Consider the following 24021-nt stretch of genomic DNA (forward strand, 5'->3'; position numbering starts at 1 on the left):
GGACCTGGGGATTGCAGTGGATGAGAAGCTGGATATGAGTCAGCAGTATGCCCTTGTTGCCAAAAAGGTTAACGGCATATTGGGCTGTATTATTGGGAGCACTGGTAGCAGATCAAGGGAAGTGATTATTTCCTTCTATTTGGCACTGGTGAGGCCACACCTGAAGTATTGGGTCCAGTTTTGGTCCCTCCACTACAGAAGGGATGTGGACAAATTGGAGAGAGTCTAGGGGAGGGCAATGAAAATGATTAGGGGGCTGGGGCACATGACTTATGAGGAAAGGCTGAGGGAACTGGGCTTGTTTAGTCTGCAGAAGAGGAGAGCGAGGGGGGGATTTGATAGCAGCCTTCAACTACCTGAAGGGGGTTCCAAAGAGGATAGAGCTAGGCTGTTCTCAGTGGTGGCAGATGACAGAACAGGAGCAATAGTCTCAAGTTGCAGTGCGGGAGGTCTAGGTTAGATATTAGGAAACACTATATCACTAGGAGGGTGGTGAAGCACTGGAATGGGTTACCTAGGGAGGAGCTGGAATGTCCATTCTTAGCGGTTTTTAAGGCCCAGCTTGACGAAGCCCTGGCTGGGATGATTTAGTTGGTGTTGGTCCTACTGAGACCTACTGAGGTCTCTTCCAACCCTAATATTCCATGATTACTTTGTGGGCGTTACCCTAGTTGCCAACATTTGAAACAGGTATACGGCCAATACTTTAAATACAAAAATGATACATGCATACAGATAGCATAATCATAACCAGCAAATCATAATCTTTTCATAGACACCTTACTTGACCTCCTTTGTACAAGATTTGGTGCAACTATAGGATCTTGGTCGCAACAATGATCTATACCGTCACGGTTCATGTCAATAATGTCACACCTGTGAAGAACTTGCCTTGCTGTGGAAGGCACTGCATCAAGAGGGAAGGGTCAGACTGGACACCATTGTGGTTGGGGCCTCGGAATACAGATCTTTGTTAAAGAGGTTGCATTGTGCAATATTGGCAAAACAATAGTGTTGGATGCCTCCCTCCCCGCCTGTAGGATGTGCCTCTGCCCTGGGGCGTTGTGGGTATCTCCAGAGTCCATGCCAGCCTAGAGTTCTGCGCTTAGCTTGAGCTGATTGAATTTTTATGAATGAAATGCTTCTTTGTAGAAAAAAACTGCCTCATCCAGGACATATTTTTGTGACAATTTCTGTCTGAGTTTTCATTTTTCCCCTTCATCACTTAAAAAAGAAAAAAATTGTTAAATGGTTGTGAAGGAAAAAGAAGCAATAAAATGTTGGCAAAGTGAGCGGTGGCTCCATTCGAGCTCAGTAAAATGGGAACAGAACCGTTCTCCTCTGGTCGGCCAGCCCTGCCTTTGGCCCTACAGGTAGAGTGGACTTTCCTCACACTGCCCCTCTCATTTTCACTGGTGTTCCAGTCTATTTTAAGCCCATTCTGGGTATTTATAATGTGATCCTTGCTGTGGCATCCCATTGCTCTCCCTGCTGTCCCCCTACACTCTAATACCTGGGGATGATATTTCATTCCCCTGCCTGCGGAAGCCCTGTCCCTGGAAGCCCTCGAGTTGGGCTGGCTGGGCTTGCAGCCCAGGCCCTGTAGCCCAGGCCCTGACAGTATAAATCCTAGGTGCCTAGGACATGTTTGCTTTGCCTGCCCATGGCAGTCTGGCTGGGATCCCCCTATGAGACTGGCATCTGGGAAAGACTTTATATCCTGCCAACTCAGCAGCTGTTTCCTTTTTGGAGATTGGCTGCTCTTGCTTCTTCCCACATGGACATTTCTCCCTGATTTCCTCCAGCCTGTCAGGTGCATAAGTGGCCTGTGACATTACAGGGAGGTTGTTTGATCACAAGGTAATTCTGGAACAAAGGCACTCCCTTGAGACAACTGAGATTTGGCTAGAGGACATCTCACCTGTGCTGAAGGGAAGAAAAAGCCCTTCCTGTTCCAGGGTGTGATCCCTTCCATTGCCATATTTGGCAGAGGAACTTGCCCCTCCCGGGCCTGTTACTGGCTTGGTTTTGTAGTGAGACCTCTTGGCTTGTAGGGAAAGTGGAGGGAGCCCCATTGCTTGGCGCATCTTAAGTAATCAGCCTGGACAGAACCCAAGTCCATGCACTCTAGGAATCCTGCATTGGTGAGATAAGTTCTACTGGGTTATGGGTCCCTTTGATCTAAGGACAGGATGAACCATCTCCTGAGACTGGGTGGAGTCACCTTTGCTCTCACCCACACTCTGTTAATTTCCCTCTCTCTCTGCTATTGATGTTCAAGCTCATTCCCATCAATCAGTCCCTTATTGAGAGGCTTTCTGGCTGCCCTCTTGGAGGTCCCTCTAGGAGAGCAGCCGGGAAGGTGACTTGGTCCCCCCACCCCCCAAAAAAAACCCTTTGGAAGCCTGTAGTTCTGTCTGAGAACTAGGAATGTATTGGCCAGTGACCTGGCTCCAATGCCATCTGCTTCAGAGGATGTGCAAGAAAACTTGACAGACAACTATAGAATAACCTGCCATAACTGAAGTGCCTTCCTAGCCTTAGTGATTGGTTAATGCTGAGAGGCATGAGGGCTTATATCCCCTCTTCATCTTTTTATTCTAACTCATGTAATGGTATCATCTCCTTGTCATCAATCTATGGAAATATCTAACCCTTTTGTTTGACTCCTGCTGAACTCTTGGCCTCTGTATCTAGTGGCAATGAGTTCCACATGTTATCTGGTGTGTAAAAAAGGTATTTCCTTTTATTGCCCTTAAATTTGCTGCCTTTGAATTAAATTGACTGTCCCTTTGGGAAAAGGTGACTAAGAGCATTTCCATCTCTGTCCAAGTCTGTATAACTTTCTCATGTCTCCTCACTGCAGTAGTCAATCCAGCTGACACGTGCTGGTGTCTAGCCTTTGAGTGACTGTGTACGCTGTCTGTTACAGTTCAAATGACCATTGTTCTCCACACGTGATTAGGAAACCTCTGATCACTTTTAGAGGTACCTAATCAACCTAGTTACACCTCATAATCACATACCTCAATTATGGAGACTACCTTTTGGGCAGAAGAACTGATCTCCTTGCCCTCACTATCTGTCTCTCACTGTCTCTTTCACTGTGTATCTTGCCACGGCATGGATGGTAAGCTGCAGATCATTGACTATCACTCTGAGCCCTACACGAGGGTATAGGCCAGTCCTAGCACAACTGCTTATGCCTGGGACTTCCAAGAAGTCTTGGCTGGGTGTGTCTTGGATGTTAAATGACCTTGTTATTGTTCAGTGCTTTTGTGAAAGGCAGCCTGCTAAAGAGTGAAGGGGAGCCTCTTTAGGCCTGGTCTATGCTACAAAATAAGACTGTGACCTGGCCTAAACTAGAGTTAGGTTGACATAAAGCAGCTTACGTTGATCTAACTACATTATTGTCCACGCTACAGCCTTGCTCCCGCTGATGTACGTGCTCTACTACACAGACATCATAACTCTACCTTCACAAGTAGTGTAGGGCTCATGTCGGTGTCATTAAGATGACAGTGTCTACAGGGACACTATTACTTCCTTTGGCTGTTGGCTGTCATTCTTGTCAATTTCAGGGTTCTGTGCTGGAGTTGTGAAATTGACAAAGTCCACCTCACTCTTGGGCTGTCACTCTGGGACGGATGGGGGGACTGCCCAGGGAGGAGCTGTGCATAGAGCAGAGAGTCCAGGCTCTCAGCCTCCCACTCCGCCCCTCTTAAGAAGGTGGAAGCCCTCCTGGTGAGGATGTGTGACAATGATCGACAGAGGGTAGTGTGGACATGAGCTGGGCTGTAATCTGACTTAGCATAGGTTGGTTGATTTAAGTTTATAGTGTAGACATGCCCTGTGTCCCAACACAACAGCTAGGTTTTTGGGTGGCCAGGGAAGCCTTTTTTTAGAATAACAGGGAGGCAGGGGAAGGTGTATGTGTGTTGGCATGCACGAGGGATCCTCATGGAGTTGTCCTTCCAGTGGTTGGAGAGAATCATAAACGCTATTTAAAAAAATAAATATTTTTAAAAAAATGCCCTGTCTGGATTGCCGTGAGATTCTGCATTAATGTGTCTCCCTTGAGTCATTCTCATGGCTGGTTTCTTTCTGTGACAGATGAAACTGCAACCAGCATCCACCCGACGGTGCTGGCAATGCTGAGGAAGCTGAAGGATGGGTATTTTGGTGGGGCGAGGTAAGCAAGAGCTGCTGTTCCTATAGTGTGTACCCGCCGGCTGATTGTGCTCCAAGGACCATGTGAAGCAGGGTTTGCAAGGATGCTCCTGTGGCAAAATATTGCCAGCTAGCTCTGATCTGAGGAGATGCAGTCTCAGCTTAATGAATGCCCAGCAATGCCCCCTCATTGTGACGTGTTTTAGCAATCTATTCCATTGGTAGTAACCTTGTCCCTCAGTCCCCGCTCTCTGGGGTAATCCAAGGCCTTTAAAGCCCTAGGGGCAAAGTGCTTGGGTTTGGCATACCTTTCAGTTCAAAGAGGGGCCCTATTTTACCCTGTTCAGCTTGGGGCGGTGGGGGGGGGGAAGGAGTGCTACCTCTACCCATGGGCAGAAGGGGTCCCAGAGAAGGGGATTTGAAGTGCTTTGCAACAGGAGGTGTTTTTACTAAACCTTCAGTTACAAAAACTACACAGGGATGTAGACCAATGCATCAACTGGGAACCTGCAAATCACTGTGCAGTCTTGCCCCCAGTTCACAGTGCCATGGTCTAACCCTACAAACCCTTATTCCCATTCTTAGTGTCCAATACTTAGATATTGCAGTGGTGGGCGTTCTATAAATACCCGAGGTAGATATAAATGGGACTGCATAGGGGAGTAAGCACTATGCATGGGGGTGAATAGCTTCGGGGGTTGGGTTCATATACTTCACAAAAGAAAAATTCTCTAAACTTTCCCTTTCGTCCGAGTGACCTATGGGACTTGCCCTCTGTTCCCACCCCATATCTGATCCCATAGTCCAGTTTTGGCCATGCCTGGGTGCTTTGTCTCCCTCTAGTGGCTGGATCAAAGAGATTTACAAGTCTGCTACAGTTGTTGAGCTACCAGAGCTGGCTCTTAGCTCAGGCAGGAGAGGCCGGTATGTCTAGGTCCAGAGGTCCCAAGTTCGACCCCTACTGTCAACAACCCACCAAGAGTCATTTCATTACCTGGTTCATATTTGTTTGCAAGGTGATTTCAGGTAGACCCTCAGGCATTCCTCCCTCTTTCTGAAGTTCCAGTTCCTAGCTGAAGGGAGTGCTGTGGCCCAAGTGCTGCCTCAGCAGTGTGCCATGTAATAGAGGTTTAGAGAGCCTCTTCCTCTTTTCAGCTAACTCTGCATCTGTTTTTGTGTAGTGTTCTGACCTCCCAATAACCAAATTGTCCATCTATTTCTGTCCCATTCTGCTTTGGTGGCTGTGGATATCTTTCCCCATTGGTCTGTCTTCTGACTCTCCCTCTCCTGCCTCCGAATGTCTCAGCAGAAGTCAGTATGGCTCCCTATGCTTGTTTGTATCCCCCTCACTTAGCTGGGTCATGAAGAAACATGCAGCACTGGATGGGTATTTGTTTATTGCTTCTCCAGGCCTGCAGAGGGAGCTCTGAAGTAAAGGTTAAAGCCATTAAAGGTTTGGCCCTTAAGAAATCTGAGGTCAGTTCACACTTAATGATGGTCACAATATTGCACAATATCCCCAGTGAGGGCTGTAGCGGACTAGGGCTCACTGAGCAGTGTGACGTTTCAGCCAGTAGTGGGCAGTGCATGTGGACACGTGTTAGCCAGTACACTACAGTTCCATTGGCCCTAGATTAGGGAAGGAAAGAGGCTGACTTATGCTCTCTGATGCAAAACTAGCAGAACAAGCCCCTAGCACTTCTCATCTGATCTCTCCTCTCTGTCTCGCCCAGGACCCAAACGGGTAAGTTGTCTGAGTTCCTGACAACTTCGTGTTGCACGCACCTCAGCTTCATGGATCCTGGTCCGGAGGGTAAGCTCTATGCCGATGATTACGGGCTCAGCTTTGACAGCTACAGTGAGCTCGATCCTGAGGAGTGGCTGCATGGCTTTCAGTTAGCGAATGATGGTAAGGAGGAAGGGGTTGGCGACCTTGATGCGCTGGAATAGGCTGTGCTCAGGAGTGCCACGCTTATCGATTAAACCAGTTAACTCTTTTCAGAGTAGCAGCCGTGTTAGTCTGTATTTGCAAAAAAGAAAAGGAGGACTTGTGGCACCTTAGCGACTAAAATTTATTTGAGCATAAGCTTTCGTGAGCTACAGCTCACTGCATCCGATGAAGTGAGCTGTAGCTCACGAAAGCTTATGCTCAAATAAATTTTAGTCGCTAAGGTGCTACAAGTACTCCTTTTCTTTTTTCCAGTTAACTCTGAGGCTCTCAGCAGAGAGCCTCACTAACTTATTTAGTGTACTTGGATTTCCACCTTGGTTTTGTTCTCCCTTGACCGCCCCACCAATTAACCATGTCTCTCTAACATGACTGTGGTGTTAGGAGGATTGAGGACTGGGTGGATCGCTGACCTGGACATTGAGTCTTTGCTTTTGTGGGTGTGACAGACAAAAGTCAAGTACAAGGGGAGGAAGTGCTTATTTGGAAGCTAAGGAATTTGACTCTGCTGTAGGCCCAGTGTGGGGAAAATACAGAGGGTGACGTTGCACATTAGCATCTGAATTGGAAAGAACCTGGACAGGACCTGTTTAAAATCCTAGGATATCTTTAGGAAGAGATGATACATGTCTGCATTCAATTAGCTATATTAAATAGTCTGGAAGGAAGGCTTTAAGAACTGATGAAAGTGAACGTTTTCTAGCTCCATGTAGAGTCCAAGGTGCCAGTTTTATGGGAAAATGTGTTAGACTTTAGGTCTTAAGTGTTTTGCTGAGTCAGGGCTCTGGTCTCGTGGGCTGTACCTTCTGATATGGAGCCAGGTCAGAGCAATCTGTTGCCCTGTTACAGAAAACACCTCCCCGGCCCTAAAGGCAAAGAGTGTCCAGTTCTTCCTCCCAGGTTGGGCCAGTGTAGCTGGCTGAGGTGATTTGTTTCTTGTCCCATGATGTTGTCCTTGATTTCCTTTTTCCAAAGATCTCTCATAACCAAGTGTCTGTCCTAATCCCTGACCTTAACTCTCCTCTCTTCTCTCAATTCATCCACTAACCCATTTAGCCCATTAACTGCCTGTAACCAGCTTGCTATTGCATCTCCACCCTCACTCCCAGATAGCTGGTATCCCTGCTCTGGACTTGGCATGGGGTTTTTCTTGTAAATTCTCTTTTTGCATCTTTTTGGCGTGCATACTGCTAATCTAGATTTCCATTTGCTGTGATGTCTGCATCTTAGGGTGCCTGTGACTGCCTGAATGCAGCAGTTGTAGCTTCTGCTCTGGCCAAATGTGCTCTTTTAACTGGAACCTCTTGAGGCAGCAGAACAGTTGAGTGCTCCTGAAGCTTCCCAGATATCAAGGCTACAGTCCAGATGCCTTCTGCAGCATCTCATAGTCCCACATAAGATGATTAAAAATCCCCTGCACTGTATCTTTGAGTGGCGTCTCTGCTTATGGCAATTGCAAAGAGCCCCTGTCTGAAAGCCCTTCCAGATGCTTGCTAGCCAGGGTACTAGGGAAGTGCCCCATTCAGACCTGAATACCAGGCAGATGCTGAAAAATCTCTGCCTGTATGGACGCCCAGACCTCAACACTGGCTAGATAGTTTGTACAGGAAATCGAATGAAAGTGCGTGTGCTCTAGAGTAAGTGTTCACATGAAAGCTGTGTGGCCATGCTCATGCATAGTTAAAGCAAGGGTGTCCCAGCATGACCTTTGCATGCAACTGTCATGGCCTTCATCTTGATGGCATTGCATTTACATAGAATCCATCTATGTTATGTTGTACTATAAATGTTCTCCTGCAGGAGGCAGATTGTTGCAATTCATGCATGTGCACTATACTGGAAATCTGTATGGTGTTCTCCATGTTGCATGGCTGGCTAATAACAGACTTTGGTACTGCATGGGCTAGCAATCTGTCACTCGTCTTCTGCAAAGACCCAGACCCTGCCATCCAAGGATGTTCAATTGCTGCCACAGAGAGAGAGCAAGAGAGAGCATGGCTGCATGCATGTGACTGTGTAGGCAAGTGGTGTAAATCACACTTCAGGCTCGCTTCACTGTTGCTTGAGTGTGTCGAAAATATCTGAGGTGCACTCTTGAGAGAGCCCTGTCAACAATGTGCTTCCATTTGGGGCAGTGCACAAGTTGTCTTTGTGTTGTAGCCTCTGGGCCCTCTGTGCAACGCAATAAGGCTTTGATGTGGTACTGGTTTTGTTAACAGTGTGGTAATGCCGGGGTGGAGGAGGTGTTCAGCTATCCATCATAGAAGGCATAGGACTGGCCAGGAGTCCAAGTGCATATAATAAGCCCTTTTCACTCTACACCAAACTTGTTTGATGTCTTGGTTACTGCTAATCTTGGGCTGTGGGCAGGCAGCGAGGAGATCATGGGGCCAGCAGGTGCCAGGGCTAACTGGGTTTTGACCCCAGGCGAGAGATGGTAGAGTGCAGAGCTAGTAAGATAGAAAAGAGGTGGATGAAGGGAAGGGATTTCCATTCTCACCTGTGATGGCTTGGAGGCAAACTTTGTCTAATAGTTCTTGATTATCTATTAAAATAATTTATTCATAATAAAAAATAGCATTTTGAGTCCCATCAGGGCCCTGCTGTGCTGAGTCTCTCTCAACTAGGAAGAGACTGTCCCTACTCGGAAGAGCTCAGGCTGGTTGCAGAGAAGTAGTACCAAGGGGATGCCTCAGACCAATGGGAAATGTGAAGGCCGGGGGCCATGGGGCCAAACAGATTTGAGTTCATTTATTTTAATATAAAGAAAGGAGATATGAATGATGATGGTGACCCCTGGCAGGAGCCTAATGAATGCAGCTCTCTGCCCACCAAGAGCCAGGCTGGAGAAGTGTATGGAGTGAAACCAAGAAACCATGGTCATGACTGTACTTAAGCCCACTGTGATCTCAGTAACTCCAAATGTGCTGTTTCCTGAAGCAGCTAGGGTTGAATTGTGCTGGGTGCTTGAGATGCAGTGAATTGATTTAATGTGGTGTCGCCTTTTAAATGGATACTGCTCTTTCTTTTAGAAATAGTATAAAAATGCACCTCAAATACTTGGGCTAACCCAGTGAACAGCTCCACCTAATTTCCCAGATGATGGATAAACTAGGCTTCCTTTGGGTTCCCGCTAGGATCACATGCAGCCAGGGGAGGGGGCTGGTGAAGCCCAGACTGATTTTAGTTCAGGGATTTCAGTCTGGTATGTGTGTGCTGCAGCTGACTGCCCTGACCCGCATCAGAAAGGAGAACAGCAACAGGACCAAAGGGACAGATAGCACTGCTGGAGTTGAAGGCTGGGTTTCTGAGGACTGGATTGATGGCAGGCATTGCAAGGTGTGGAGAGGAGGGACTAGGAACCATGTCCGATACAGGAACTGCTCTCCAAGGCTGCTGCTGGTGCTGTACCTGTGTCTGCCTAGTGAATGTGCCAGGCATGCTGTTGCTGCATCGTGTAGGGAGACTGCGCCTTTTCCATGTTACCAATGCACTGGAGGCAACAGAAGTTCTCCCTACAGCAAGGAAAACCCAGGGGAGCCTAGGCATAAAGTGACTAAACCCCTCTCTTCTGCCTGCTCTTCCAGCTGACGTTTGTGACGAAGTGGCTCAGTATTTAGATCACCTTTTGGAGCACACAGCTCCCAAGGCCACCCAGAAGGGAGGGCTGCATCGCTTCCGAGCCGCAGTGCACACCACTTGTGATCTCATGTCCCTGGTGTCCCAGGCCAAAGAGCTGCAAGTACAGAGTGAGTAACAGGCGCTGTCCCCGGGGAGCAGCCATGTGGCTGGGGTTGTACATGGACGCTTCCTCTCTGCAGAACCAAGCTCTAGACCCCAGGTGACTCACTGGGAGGTGGGGGGCCTCTACGACTAATGGAGGTATTCCCACCCCTTGCTCTGGGGCAGGTCGGCACGACTGGCAGCCTCTGGAGTAGCAGGGGTGGCATTTCAGGCACAAGGTATGTTGGGGGCCATATGGTATGGCAGGCCATGGGAGAGCCAGCCCTTAAAATCAGTGCCACGGTGAATCTTTCATCCCTGGTGTCCCTGGAAGTGAAGATTCTAGCCCGGCCTGTATTACAGGACAGCAGTGAAGATGTGAAACTCTCCCTGGGGCTCCCTTCCCAGCCACCCAGAGCTTTCTCTGGCCAATGGCTGCAGGCTTCACAGCCGTGTTGATTATGGAGGGAAGAACGAGACCCACAGGGGCGGGGCGAAGTAGCCCAGGTGGTAGGGCTGGCCCTGACTCCTCTGCTGAGCAGCCACTAGGGCCTCTCCCACAAGGAGGGGCAGCTCAGATATGTGTGCTAGCGTTGTCCAGTGGACACCTGCCTTCCAGTCCTGACTCTGACGCTGACTTCCTCTGTGGCCTTGGTCAGAATACTTACCCTTCCTTGTTGTTTTTCCCCAAATTAGAGGAGGAAGCTACTGCTCCCCGTCTCACAGCAGATCTGGCTGTTGGCATTTCCATAACTCGTTACATATATTCACCAAGTATTAGTGTCTGACAGAAGCATGGGGGAGGTGGCAGAGGAGCTCTGGGACTCAGGATGAGCAAAGGGCACTGAGCAGCAGGGAAGAGATGATGTAATGGTGGGGGGAGAGGTGAATAAGAGTGAGCAGGCAGGATGGATTCAAAGTTAAAAATGGGACGGCTGCATTTTCCAGTCTTTCCCCCGTGTTCCATTGGCCCCCTCCATCGCCATGCTGTGCAGCCCAGTGTCTGTCATGCAGCCTCTCTGATGTAGCATAGTTTAATGTAGCTGGGAAGCTATTGGCTTTACCTGCCTTCCTGAGAAGCCCAGGGCATTGGGCCAACCTCTACCATATCTGTGTCTGCATAAGTCATAGAGCTACAGCTGTGAGCTAGTTAAAGATGTGTACACTGGAGGAGCCTGAACAGCCAGAGCAACGCTGTCCAGATGAGAGTGGAGCATGGTACCTGTGCTTTGAGTTCTCCTGTAGCAGTGACTTTCTCTGTCCGTTGGTCCGTTTAGCGTTACGGGGCTGGTTATGTACTGCTGAGACAGGAAGGATGTTTGCAGCCCAGAGCCTCCCATGGCAGGGTGAACAGTACCTGCATCAGACACTGGTGAACAAGTCACAAGGAGCAATCCTGCCTTGGCTGGAGCAAACCCAAATTTCATGTGGGGAGCCAAAGGTCTTTGCCACTTTCTGGCTTGTTCAGAAAGTTCTCGCCCTGAAATGGCAGTGCTCTTATGGCACATTCTGGAGTTCTCATGCTACAGAAGTGCAGGGGTGCTCCATGGATGACACCAGCATACAAACAGCATGGCGGAGCTGTGCAAGATGCTGGAATTGTGCATAGAAATGCCCTTAATGGGGCATGTTCCTCACACTGTGTCCTGGGGTTGATCCTTGCCCTCTTGTTTGTATTGAGAGCTGTCATCTTAGCCCCACTCCTGCCTCTGCACTGGCCTAACCTCCTTTGTGAGCCGCTAAAGCCTCCTTAGGCCCAGAGCTCTGCAGCATCCCCTGCCAGCTGCCCTGATGAGCATGTAGCATCTGAACCTTGGATTCTGTAGGGGTTTGCTACAATTGCAGCCAGCAGTGGTGCAGACCGTTGTACCCCAGTGCAGCTTAATCTAGCTTGAGGCAGGAGTACACTGAACTGGAGCAAACAGCAGCTTTGCCTGTCTGCATTGGTGGCTGGTCCCTAATCGCTGGAATTGGGGCTCTATCTATGTTCCTCCTGTGTAGATAGAGCCTTATTTAAATCTGGGTGAGGCCAGGAGCAGAGCCAGCCTCCCAGTGCCCTTTCCCTCCCAGTGCCCTTTCCCCGTCTCGAGTTCCTCCATGACTGGCACAGGGTAGGTCAGATGCAGGGGTTCTCCTGTCTGTCTCTGATATGGTCACCGATCGGGTTCAGAAGGTGTTTCTTGGGTTACTGCCTTAGAGGTGGTTGGGGCTTTTTCCGTTCTCTGAGTGGGTCTGTTGTGTTTCTCTCGCTCTTTCTCTCTCCCCCCTCCCTCCCCCACTTAATATTTCTGCTGCTAACAGAGGAAGCTGCGCCACTGGACACCTCATCCCCTTTACATCCCATCCTCCAGACTCTTCCTTTGCATCTGTCTGTCGTCCCACTATTTGAATGTCGCTGCCAGAGGTGTGCTGTATGGCTATGCCCAGGCTGGGGTGCGGAGAGCTTAGTAACATCCGTGCCACGATGCAGCAAGGCTCACGGCTGCCAGAGCTGTAGTTGCTATCATGGTTGTAGCACTGTTTGCCAGTCTAGACTGACCAAATCAGAAGCCCTGCCTATGCTACAGATGTTATCATGTTGCAAGCATCCCCATCTCTCCACCAACTGCCTCTTGTCTGTGTACGCTGAACCTGTTCACCTGTTGATACCCTGTGTGACTTTGCGTAGAACAGAGTTCACTCAAAGAGCTTGTCTGCACTAAGGAAATGTTGTACCCATTCTTCAGCATCCATGCAGCTGCACTGCCAATAGCACTGATGTACATGCTAATGCATGTGAGCCTCAGCTGATGCTAGTATTTACATTTCTGCAGATGCACCATTGCTAAAAAGTGGGTACAAAAACATCTAGTGTAGGTGCCAGCTCTATCTGCTCTAAGAAAGGAGAGGTTGGCGGCAGCCTTCTGAAGTCTGTCAGAACCCTTACAAACTGCTGCTTCCAGCACGCCTCTCATTTGCAAAGAGACTGGGATCAAATTATGTGCAACTCTGTTGCCAAGTTGTGTGCCAGCCTTGCAAAGTTCAGGGCTGTTGTGTGTTTTGATAGCATGGTTATAATATGGGTTGGGTCCAGCCTAGACAGAGGAGACAGGTTGTGTTCACAATGGGATTGAAATCTGTAGTGGAGATGGGTCCACTGACCACATACCTAGGTAGGCAGGTGGAGAATCTGAAGGGGTTCTCAGTCTGTGGGTCACAACCAGGTGCCACAGAGCTGGGCAAAATTTTTTGGCTGCATCATTTATTTGCTACAAGATACAGTTTTGGCTCAACCAAAACTATTCACAAATTGGGGTGGAATTTTATGAATACTTTCGAACAAAAGAAAATGAAGACTTACTTATTTTTGAAAACTTTGTTTAGAAATTTAGCTACGTTTTAAAAAAAAAAAACACCAAGGAAAATTCCTGAAAACAAAAAATTAAAAACAAGGACATTTTTTGTTGCAGGTGAAATGAAACATTTTGTTTGACCTGAAACATACATACCTGTATAGAGAGCTTTTTCAGATGTTTTAGGCATGGCAACCAAAACATCTATTGGTTGTACCCACGCCCCAGCTGTAGTTGTGGCCACTGGGCCCTTCCCACATGGCTAAATGGCAGGAGGGTCCTGGCATAGAACAGGTTGAGGACTCGTCCATGAGGACCATCTAGAGCAGTGGTTCTCAAACTGTGGGTCGGGACCCCAAAGTGGGTCGTGACCCCATTTTAACAGGGTCACCAGGGCTGGCTTAAACTTGCTGGGACCCAGGGTCGAAGCCCAAGCGCTTCAGCCTGGGGTGGTGGGGCTCTGGTTACAGGCCCCCTGCCTGGGGCTGAAGCCCTTGGGCTTCTGCTTTGTGCCCCCTCCCGGACCAGCGTGGTGGGGCTCGGGTGGGCTCAGGCTTCAGTCCCACCTCCTGGGTCATGTAGTAATTTTTGTTGTCAGAAGGGGGTCATGATGCAATGAAGTTTGAGAACCCTTGATCTAGAGCAATGATTCTCAAACTTTTGTACTGGTGACCCCTTTCACACAGCAAGCTTCTGAGTGTGATCCCCCCCTTATAAATTCAAAATGCTTTTTTATATATTTAACACTTATAAATGCTGGAAGCAAAGCAGAGTTTGGGGTGGAGGCTGACAACTTGCGACCCCCCGCATAATACCCTCACAACCCCCGAAGGGTCCTGACCCCCAGTTTGAGAACTCCTGATCTAGAACATGCTGCCAGGATGCTGCTGTAACAGTTTAACTATTCCAATCCTGTTGGTCTGTAACCATTGGGAGAGTTAAATGCAACAGTTACAAGTCATGACTCTTTGCTCTTGAGTTAACCCAAGTATTACAACTGACCAAAGACTAACTGCTGTGTGCGTGAGACATGGGGCATTGTCCATGCTCAGGGCTCACTGTTAGATACAACAGGTTAAAAATCTACAGAGAAACCTGATTGTCCTGAACAGCTTATTTGCACTTCCCTTCTCAAGGCTGGTGGCACTACAGTGAGCAGGTAAAGCTAATCTTCCTCTAGAGCGTTATTAGTGCTCTACAGAAATTAATCCATGAAGGTAAGGTGGGTAAGTATTAACTGTTTGGCTTTCCCATCTGTAAAATGAGGGTAAGTGACTTCCCCAAGGCTGCAGAGGGGTCAGTGTCAGAGTCAGGCTTTGAGAGTTCCGGATTCCAGTGCTGCACAGCTGTTAATAAAACCTACAGCGTAACACCTCTCTGTGTCATGGCCAGCATGCCCCAGCTGCCATTCTTCTCCTCCTGCCCTCTTCTGCTGATCTAGCCCCTTGTTAAAGCTGCCCTGGGAAGACCCTCTCTCATCAAGCTGCCAAAGAGCCACTTGTAGTAACTCATAGGAAAGGCTGCAGAGCGCTGCCCTCTCTGCTCTGTCCCTGCTAGGCCTCCAGTGTGTGTGAAATCTCTGGAGCATTAAGTAGGTCTCTCTTGCTGGATTAATCAAGCAATTAACTAGTTTATAAAATCCTGCAGTGTTTGAAGGCCCATGTAATTAACCTTGGCTGCAGCATATCCTCCCAAGAGTAAACCCTAGTCGGTTAGGGTTCTGATGCCTTGCAGCCTCTACACAAATTTCTGAGAGATTAGCGGCTATTAAATAGCCATCCATTCCCCTCCAGTCTATTCACCTGGGGTGGAGCCAGAGGACTGTGCGTCCCTTCTAAGCACAGTAGGCAGCAGCACTCCCTGGAGGCTGTGAGTTAACAAGGATTTAAAACTCTCCTGAGCAGGGCAGAGCCCCAGACGCTGTGCTGGGTAAATTGCAATGTGCTGTAGTTTAAAGCCTTCCAGAACAAATGTTGGTTTCTTGCAGATGTCAACATGTACATCCCGTCCAAGCTGTTCCAGGCCTCCCAGCCTTCAGTGCACTTGCTGGGTTCCACCCATACACCCGAACAGCACAGCCAGGTGACCCTGAGCTGGGAGCAGGGTGGGTGCTGGGGGTGCTGAATGCAGTCCAGCTTGAGAGTCAACTGCCTGGCTCCCAACAGTGTCCAGTGTGCCAGCTAGAAGGTACACAGACTGCTGCCCTGGAGTGGAGCAGCAGAATCCAAGTGGGGAAGTGGCCTGGATGTCACCTGGGAACAGCTAGAGACATGAATAGTTCTATTAGCCAGCTGCTCTCCACAGCCCTGTGACCCACTGGCTGCAGGAAACTCAAGAGGGGGGAAGGGGACATACTGTAGCAAACAGACGAGCGGGTAGAATCCCTGGCCTCGACAGAGCAGGGCCCACTGGGGAAGAAGGAAAGTGCTGCTGCTCTGGTATGTAACATGAGGGGCAGTGGAGGTAGATCTGCGAGGCATGGGTGTGGAACAGGAATCTGCCCACACTAGAGAGGAGGATAGGTTGGGTGGGGAGTTTATCAGCAGAGCATCCTGGCTCAGAAGCCAGCCCTGGGCTGGGTCCTTGCAAGCAGAGTGCTGTCCCAGCCCCTAGCAGTAGGGTGGGTCCTGCTTAATGGAGACAGCAAAGACGTTGGCTGGTGCCATGGCTTTAGCCAGCTTTAGCAGAAGGCATTAACCAGGGAAGAGCAGAGCCAAGGACCAAGTGGGGTGCTCTGGGATTCTAGGGGAAGGGTTGGGACACCAGCTAGAGCTCTAACATGGAACCCAAGTGACCTCTCCTCCTCCAGATTCCCTCGCTCCACACCATGGTGAACCTCCCTCGAGACAAGGCTGGAAACGTGCACTGCAAGGCTCTGGTGGATCAGCTGCGAGAGTGCCCCACCCTACAGGAGCAGGCTGACCTTCTCTACATGCTCCACTCCCTCAAGTAGGAGTGTGGCCGGCCCCCAGCCTGCATTACCCAAGAAGCCCTTTATATTGCTTTGCTCCTGGCTTTATTTTCCTGATAGTGGCATTATCACCCACAATGAGAAGCCTAGGTGTTGCCCCCTCAGGAGAGGCGAGATGGGTAGCTCCCTGTGTTTCAGCTTTTATAACTAGTCTGGGAAATGTTTGCCAGATGGGAGGCTGGCGGGAGTTTCTGAAAACATGCCCTTGGTATGGACTCACCTCTTAGCCACTTCGAAAATGATCACAGCAATGTAGGGCTGGCAGGGACCTTGAGAGGCCATCTAGTCCAGCCCCTTGCTGTGAGGCAGGACCACGTAAACCTAGACCAGAGGTGGGCAAATTATGGCCTGCGGGCTACATGTGGCCCGTGGGACCATCCTGCCCGGTCCTTGAGCTCCCAGCCGGGGAGGCTAGCCCCTGGCCCCTCCCCCGCAGCCTCAGCTCGCTGTGCTGCCAGCACTCTGGGCGGCAGGGCTGTGAGCTCCTGCTGTGCAGTGCAGCTGCGAGAGCCGCCACCGTACATTCCTATGTGGAGCAATTTAATATACTATGCAAGCCCACCATACAGTTTTGGGACCCCGATGTGGTCCTCTGGCCAAAAAGTTTGCCCACCCCTGACCTAGACCATCCCTGAGGGTGTTTGTCAAATCTGTTCTTAGAAACCTCCAATGATGGGGTTCCCACAATCTCCCTAGGTCACCTGGTACAGTGCTTGTGTTAGCACCTCTAATGAGATCTGGGTCTTGTTGTGCTGGGCACTGCACATATAATAAGAGATTTAGAATTTGCTGTCTCTAAAAGGATTAGTTAGGTACAGTTCTCAAGAGCTGGTGCGTCTAAACAGGTAGCTCCATTGCGTTCCATCAGTCTGGTGCATTGCTGAGCACACTATTTACTAGCCAGAAGAGCATCCCCCTCCGTTGGAGTGTTATCGTAGTGTTCATGCTGAACAGTCATGTGTTGCTATGTAATGGTGCTGCCATAGAGTTTGTGGGGGCTGGGTAAATAATCCTGCTCACATAGTCTTTGCTGTGACCTGTCATCTCCTTGAACACAGGGGGCTTGACTGGGACACAGAGATCGATGGCCAACCTGGTGCTACTGTCAAGGACCTCCTTACTGAGTTGTATGTCAACGTGGGAGCTACCCGACAATGGGCCCTGATCCGCTACATCTCCGGGATCTTGAAAAAGAAGGTGGAAGCTCTTGATGAGGTGAGGACTGGGCACAGGGGCCTTGCTCTGATCCCTGGCCTGGCCTGTGGGAAGAGGCAGCGAATGGGCAAATCAATGTCTGACTTCACAAATACCTCTGAGAAACGACTTACCGTAAGAGTCCGCCGCATCTAGAAAGGACCCTTTTGTCTGGAGAGGTGGCCACTGAAATGCCAGACTGTCATTCTTATTGTTTGCCCACTTCATGGCAAGTAGAAAGGTCCCTTAGATTTCTGAGATGCCATTGATTTACATGCTCACTTAGAAGTACGTGGCCTGAATGTCCATGGCTCTGACAGCTGGAATGGGGAGTGCTGGGCCCTGCTAAAAGCAGGTTTAGATTTGCAGACTGTACAGAAAATCCTGCTCTGGGGGCTGGGGAGAGGATAGGATCTCACACCAAGCTGAGCCCAGTACCATCCCTGCAGTGAAGATGGAACTCTAGAAAATAGTCCAAAAGCCACACTGTGTATCTGAGAGGTGTGCATGAAGCTCTCGGTGGGAGGGAGGAAAGGAGCATGCCTGTAAGGCCCCGGCAGCTCTTTGGCTGTTAAGCATCCATAACCAAGTGCATGATGGTATCTCTGTCTAGGCCTGCACTGACCTCCTGTCTCATCAGAAGCACTTGACAGTGGGGCTGCCTCCAGAGCCTCGGGAGAAGACGATCTCTGCGTGAGTTCAGCTCCTTTTGCCTCTGTACCCAGGGGGCTGCTACCATTGCATTAGTAAGCTTGATTTGGGGGTCAACTTTAGGGCGGAGTGGGGAGGGAGAACATAACAGATGGTGAGTACTCTACTCTACCAGGGTCTGCCCACCACTGAGGCTCCGCCTCTGCCTGCCCATTGGGAAGAGGCCACTGCTCTCCCAGGCTGGATCTGTATGAGCTCCCTTTCCCCTGAGCCTCGCTGGCTGTGCGCATCGTGCTGGACATAGTGACCTCAAAGCAGGTGGGGCAGTATGTGGGGGCTGTCTAAAGTCAGGTGAAGGGGCATTAGCCCTGCGTTGAGGAGCTGTAGATCATGCCTTCCCTATGTCTGCATGTACTGGGATCTCCTCTTTATTCCCATTGTCTCCTCAGCCCCGTCCCATATGAGGAGCTCACCCGCCTGATTGACGAAGCCAGTGAGAAGAACATGAGCGTCTCGATCCTGACTCAGGTGACAGGGCTGAGTCCAGCTGGTTCCAGGGCACCCTATCAGTGCCCTTGCAGGCCAGAGGATGCGCCTGTCCCACTGGGCGGCTGCCTTGTGACCTGTGTCTCCTTGCTTTTCCCTTTCAGGAAATCATGGTCTACCTGGCCATGTACATACGTACCCAGCCCACCCTCTTCGCTGAGATGTTCCGCCTGCGCATTGGGCTTATCATCCAGGTGATGGCAACGGAGCTGGCACATTCCCTGCACTGCTCAGGTACCCAGCCTGAGTCCGCTGTCCAAAGACAGATGAGACAGAGAAAGGGTGGGAGCATCCCTCTAACTCCCAGCCTGTGAGTGGCTGACCGGGAGCCCCCAGTATACAGAATGCCCAGGCTTTGTTGCATGTTGCCTCACAACTGCCAGATTAGCAGAGTGGCTGCCTTTTTTCTGACACAGACAACGTGGGTGAGGTGTCCAGCCTAGTGTCTCACCCCAGCCAAGCCTTCCCCAGGCAGGAAAGGGCTGTGATAACAAACTCAAGCTTTCACTGCAAGGCCTCTGGAGTATCTAGGGGAATCTCCATGGGCCCATGTATGTGGGAACCTTGTATCTGAGTAATGTGATTATACCAGTGGTTCTCAACTGGAGTCCACAGCCCAATTAGTACACAGCTGCAGCCCAGCTCAGGTGTGTGCTAAAGGCCACGGGCTCTGGTTGAGAATCACTGGTATAATCACATTACTGGGTTATATAGTCAACTTTCTGTATAGTTGGGGCCAATAAAATAAAACTGCTGGGGAAAATGTGAAAGGGAGATGCGTAGCTAGTAGATTTCAGAGTAGCAGCCGTGTTAGTCTGTATTCGCAAAAAGAAAAGGAGTACTTGTGGCACCTTAGAGACTAACAAATTTATTAGAGCATAAGCTTTCGTGAGCTACAGCTCACTTCATCGGATGCTAGTAGAGTCACTAAGTGCTTGATGGTACTAAAAATATAGCAAGTCCCTGCTCACCAGCTCGGCCATTTTGTTACCTTTTTTTTTTTTTTTCCTTTTCTGTTTTAAAAACTTGGCTACCTGCTCAAACAGGTCTAAATCCTCACTGTGCATTCAGCTAGCGTGTTGGGATCCTGAGAGAGATTGGGGTGTGAGGACAGCTTTGTTTGATTTTTGGGGTGGTGTGAAACTGTTCCTCACTTTGAAGGGACTCAGTCAGCCTAAGTTACGCTTGGATTAGGAAACTATTGGCCCTGCAAGTTTACAAGGAAATGCCGAAGACCAGAATGGAGGGACAACACAGAGCAGTGGCTCTCAACCTTTCCAGACTACTGTACCCCCTTCAGGAGTCTGATTTGTCTTGTGTATCCCCAAGTTTCACCGCACTTAAAATCTACTTGCTTACAAAATCAGACAGAAAAATACGAAAGTGTCACAGTACATTGTTACTGAAAAATTTGACTTTCTCATTTTTTACCATGTAATTATAAAATCAGTCGATTGGAATATAAATATTGTACTTACATTTCAGCGTATAGCATATAGAGCAGTATAAACAAGTCATTATCTGTATGAAATTTTAGTTAGTACTGACTTCGCTAGTGCTTTTTATGTAGCCTGTTGTAAAACTAGGAAAATCTCTAGATGAGTTGAGGTACCCCCTGGAAGAACTCTATGTACCCCCGGAGGTACACGTACCCCTGGCCCAGAGCGTAGGCCAGGGTGCGGGACTTCAGAGAACCGGGTTCAATTCCTGCTGTGCCACAGACTGTGTGTGACCCTGGGCAAGTCACTTGGGCTAGATCTACACTTAAATTTTAGGTTGACAAAGCTACATCATTCAGAGGTGTGAAAAAATCCAACCCCCTGAGTGCCATACCGATTCCAACCTAACCTCCAGCAAAGATATAGCGAGGTCGACAGAAGAATGCTTCCATCCACCTAGTGACTCGGGGAGGAGGTGGTCCTACAGGCATGGAAAAGCCATTCCCTTACTGTAGATTACGCCTATGCTATGGGTTTATGCCGACATAGCTACAGTGCTGTAGCTGTGCTGCTATAGTCCCTGTAATGTAGATATGCCCTTAGTCTTTCTGTGCCTCAGTTCCCCATCTGTAGAATGGGGAAAATAGTCTACTTCACAGGTTTGTTGTGGGGAAAATACAATAAAAATTATGAGGTGCTCAGAGGTAATGGAGGCCATATAAGTACCTTGGATAGACTGATCCCAAAAGAACAGGTTTCTCTAAGCATGTGCACATTTCACAGCATAGTCTGTTTCCCGGATGGTTTTGTGGACTTTTTGCACAGTGATTGGGGGAGAGGGAGAGGGGAGGAGAGGGGAGTGATTTGATTTGGACAGGGGCTGTGAGGCAAGTATAGCATCTGCACCATTCTTCCCTCCTATATCTGTAATCAACTGGTTATCAGGCTGACAGTATCGCTTAGCCATATCTGTTCTCTTCTGGGGAGGCAGAGCAGGATGAGAACTCGAGTGCTTCATTAATAAATCCTGGTGTGCAACTAATGTATGGAAACACCTAGATTCACTTGTGCCCCTTGAGCCAGGAACCTCTTACTAGAATTTCCTCTAAGAATCCTCCCTTCTCCACTAATGATGTAGATTGGGAGGGGAAGGAGGTGACCTTGTTGTTAATGTCTCTTACAATTAATCTCTGATCTCTAGCTGAAGAAGCTACCGAGAGCTTGATGAACCTCAGTCCTTCAGATATGAAGAATCTTCTACACCACATTCTCTCTGGCAAGGAGTTTGGAGTGGAGAAGAGCGGTGAGTCTGTCTGATTAAGCTGAAATCTTGAAGTGGCTGCCTCTAAAATGATGCTGAATGATCTTGGAGATGAAACTGCACCATAACCACACTCTGGTCTGGCCTTAGTCTCATTTCCAGCAACTCGGAGATGTCCATTCCTCTGATGTCCCAGGCACGTGCATCTTACTATAACTTATTCAGGGCTGCGATGTCCTTCACACACCAGTGCCATGGCTGTTGGCATCCTGAGAGATCCTGGTCGTTCATCCTCATTGTCTATTGCAGTTCGGGCTGCCTGAACACATACAGGCGTATGTCTGAGCCCAGTCCAGAATTCAGTATTAAAATAACTCCACCCCTCATTTGGTGCTGAAACAGACAGGTCCTGCCAGTGCGTGGAGCGGGCGTCAGTCAGGGATGATAGGACAGCTACTGGTGATAGAGGAAACTTCTCCTTCCATGGCAATAGTTCCTGTAGTTCTGGGCTTCTGAAAAGGTTAAAGCAGGGGCACCCCAGGTCCTGCTTGCTGGAGGTGCTATAAGGAGTGCCTTGGGAGCACGAGGTGCCCTGACTGTCGCTGAGTCTGTGTCCTTGGAGCCCTGGCAGTGAATTCTGACCATGCCTGTCCCCTCCTCCCTTGCAGTGCGTTCTGTTGATTCAGCCCTAACCCCTGCTATTTCCATCCGTGAGGTTGGCGCCGTCGGAGCGACTAAAACGGAGCGAGCTGGGATAGTGAAGTTGAAGAGTGAGATCAAACAGGTGTGTGTTGGGGGGTGTGTGGAAAGAGGCTGGGATGTTGAGGGGGTTGGGATTGAGCTATGTGTGAGCCGGCTGGAGTACTGGGTGTGGCTGTGGAGGACACTGATTGTGGGTAGCTGTGGGATGGGCTTTGGGCAGGGGCTGACTGATTTTATTGGTATATTGATTTTGCTTGCGTTTCAGAAGGCAATAGGTGGAGAAGCTGTATAGTAGCAAAGCATGTGTGCACCCCTCCGCTGGATGGGATGAGAACTACCCAGCTGTCATGGGCCCTGTCCTGCTAACACAGGGTTGGGCAAACTTTTTGGCCCGAGGGCCACATCGGGGTGCGAAACTGCATGGAGGGCTGGGTAGGGAAGGCTGTGCCTCCCCAAACAGCCTGGCCCCTGCCCCCTGCCTGCCCCCCCTCAAAACTTCCAACCCATCCAACCCCCCCCTTGTCCCCTGACTGCCCCCTCCTGGGACCCCTGCCCCTAACCACCCCCCCAGAACCTCTGCCCTATCCAACTGCCCCCTTGTTCCCTGTCCCCTGACTGCCCCTCAGGACCCCCTGCCCCTTATCCAACCCCCTGACCCCGGCCCCTTTACCATGCCACTCAGAGCAGTATGTCTGGTCACTTCGCTGCCCGGCCAGAGCCTGCCACGCTACCCTGCATGAGCAGGCAGCCCTGCTGCCCAGAGTCCAGCCCACACAGCGGCTTGGCTGCAGGGGAGGGGCAACAGCGGGGGAGGGGCCAGGGGCTATCCTCCTCGGTCAGGAGCTCAAGGGCCAGGCAGGATGGATCCATGGGCCAGATGTGGCCCACGCCCCTTAGTTTGTTCATCTCTGTGCTAACAGCTACTGAGAGTTTCTCCTCTTAGCTCAACTGGCAGGAGTGGGGACTACCCTTCTGTAGTGAGAGGATCAGGGCTTTATCACCACCATTGGCAGGAAATTCCCAGTAGCTAGCATGTAGCATCGTGCGGACACTTGTTCCCGGTGTGCTCTGGTAGCTCTCCAGAAAAGCGTCTGGGTTTCTCCTTGTCCACCTGACTCTGCAGGCCCACTCCTGTACCTTCCCCTGCATGCTTGCTAGTGGGCTGCTGAGTCAAGCTTAGGATTCCTTTGAGATGGCAGTAATAGAGTCACTGAGCAGACATTTCCAGGGCTACTCTTTAATCCTGCGTCTCCCTGGGCCCTTGGCTCCAGCATTGCATCCAAGGTATAAAGAAAACTAGGAATCCTACATCCTGGGGTATATTTCACTGTGAAACCTGTGGTGTATCTGTCTTTTGTGTAACTCTGCACTCAGCAGCCTGGCAGCTTGCTGTGCTCCTGTGCGAGCAGAATGCCACGAAGGGTGGGGACAGCACATAACATGTGCTCTGCTGGTGACTCTGTTGTAGGGCTTGTTTGTGTGGAAAGCCAGGTTAGCTCGAGGTGTGAATCTGGACCAATGTTAAGTGCACTGGTGTGTGCATTCACACACCTGTGGATTTCAGTTTAGCTTAAGCTGGCTGGGAACAGAATTAAGTTAAACTGAAATAAGCTTGTCAATGCAAACCCCTGGATGGCCTTTCCCATGCAGATAGATCCTTGGATTAAGAGGAGAAACCAAACGAGCAAACATGCAGGTGGTTCTGAGGCAAGAGTCTGCTCTTTGAGTGTAAGTGGAAAAGCCATGAGGACTGGCGGTAAAGCTAGGCTCGTAAGAGGAAGGGTGGTTCAGTGGTTAGGGCACTGAGCCACGGGACACCCAGATTCCATTCCCTGCTCTGCCAGAGCAAATCACACAGTTCCCACGTATACAATGGGGATATGGCCCTGCCCTGTGATTAGCGATGGAGCCGTTCTGAGGAGGGCCGTAGAAGTACCTTAGACAGAGACGCAGGCCTTGGCGTGAAGGAGGTGAAAGGGAACAGAAGGTGTAAGTTATATAGCTAACTGCACTATGGTCACCAGCCAGACTCTTCCTTGGGCTGTGGAATGCAGCATATCTGTATTGCTGCCCCAGTCACATTG

General features: G+C 49.8%; 1 protein-coding gene across 5 annotated transcripts in view; it reads left to right on the top strand.

Moving 5' to 3' along the window:
• PHKA1 (phosphorylase kinase regulatory subunit alpha 1) overlaps nt 1-24021 on the top strand; it is a 70484-nt gene that overhangs the window by 39224 nt on the left and 7239 nt on the right. For 3 of the 5 annotated variants that reach the window (XM_038416583.2, XM_038416581.2, XM_038416582.2), the window contains exons 17-27: nt 4114-4192; nt 5904-6079; nt 9706-9867; nt 15161-15255; nt 15983-16122; nt 17203-17359; nt 17952-18031; nt 18439-18517; nt 18640-18769; nt 21176-21277; nt 21904-22019. In XM_038416583.2, the coding sequence (XP_038272511.1) occupies nt 4114-4192; nt 5904-6079; nt 9706-9867; nt 15161-15255; nt 15983-16122; nt 17203-17359; nt 17952-18031; nt 18439-18517; nt 18640-18769; nt 21176-21277; nt 21904-22019 (1316 nt within the window). The remainder of the gene's footprint in view (nt 1-4113; nt 4193-5903; nt 6080-9705; nt 9868-15160; nt 15256-15982; nt 16123-17202; nt 17360-17951; nt 18032-18438; nt 18518-18639; nt 18770-21175; nt 21278-21903; nt 22020-24021) is intronic. The other 2 variants (XM_043493010.1, XM_043493011.1) reach the window with 1 other exon arrangement.

This window comes from Dermochelys coriacea, chromosome 9, assembly GCF_009764565.3.
Source record: "Dermochelys coriacea isolate rDerCor1 chromosome 9, rDerCor1.pri.v4, whole genome shotgun sequence".
NCBI lineage: Eukaryota > Metazoa > Chordata > Testudines > Dermochelyidae > Dermochelys > Dermochelys coriacea.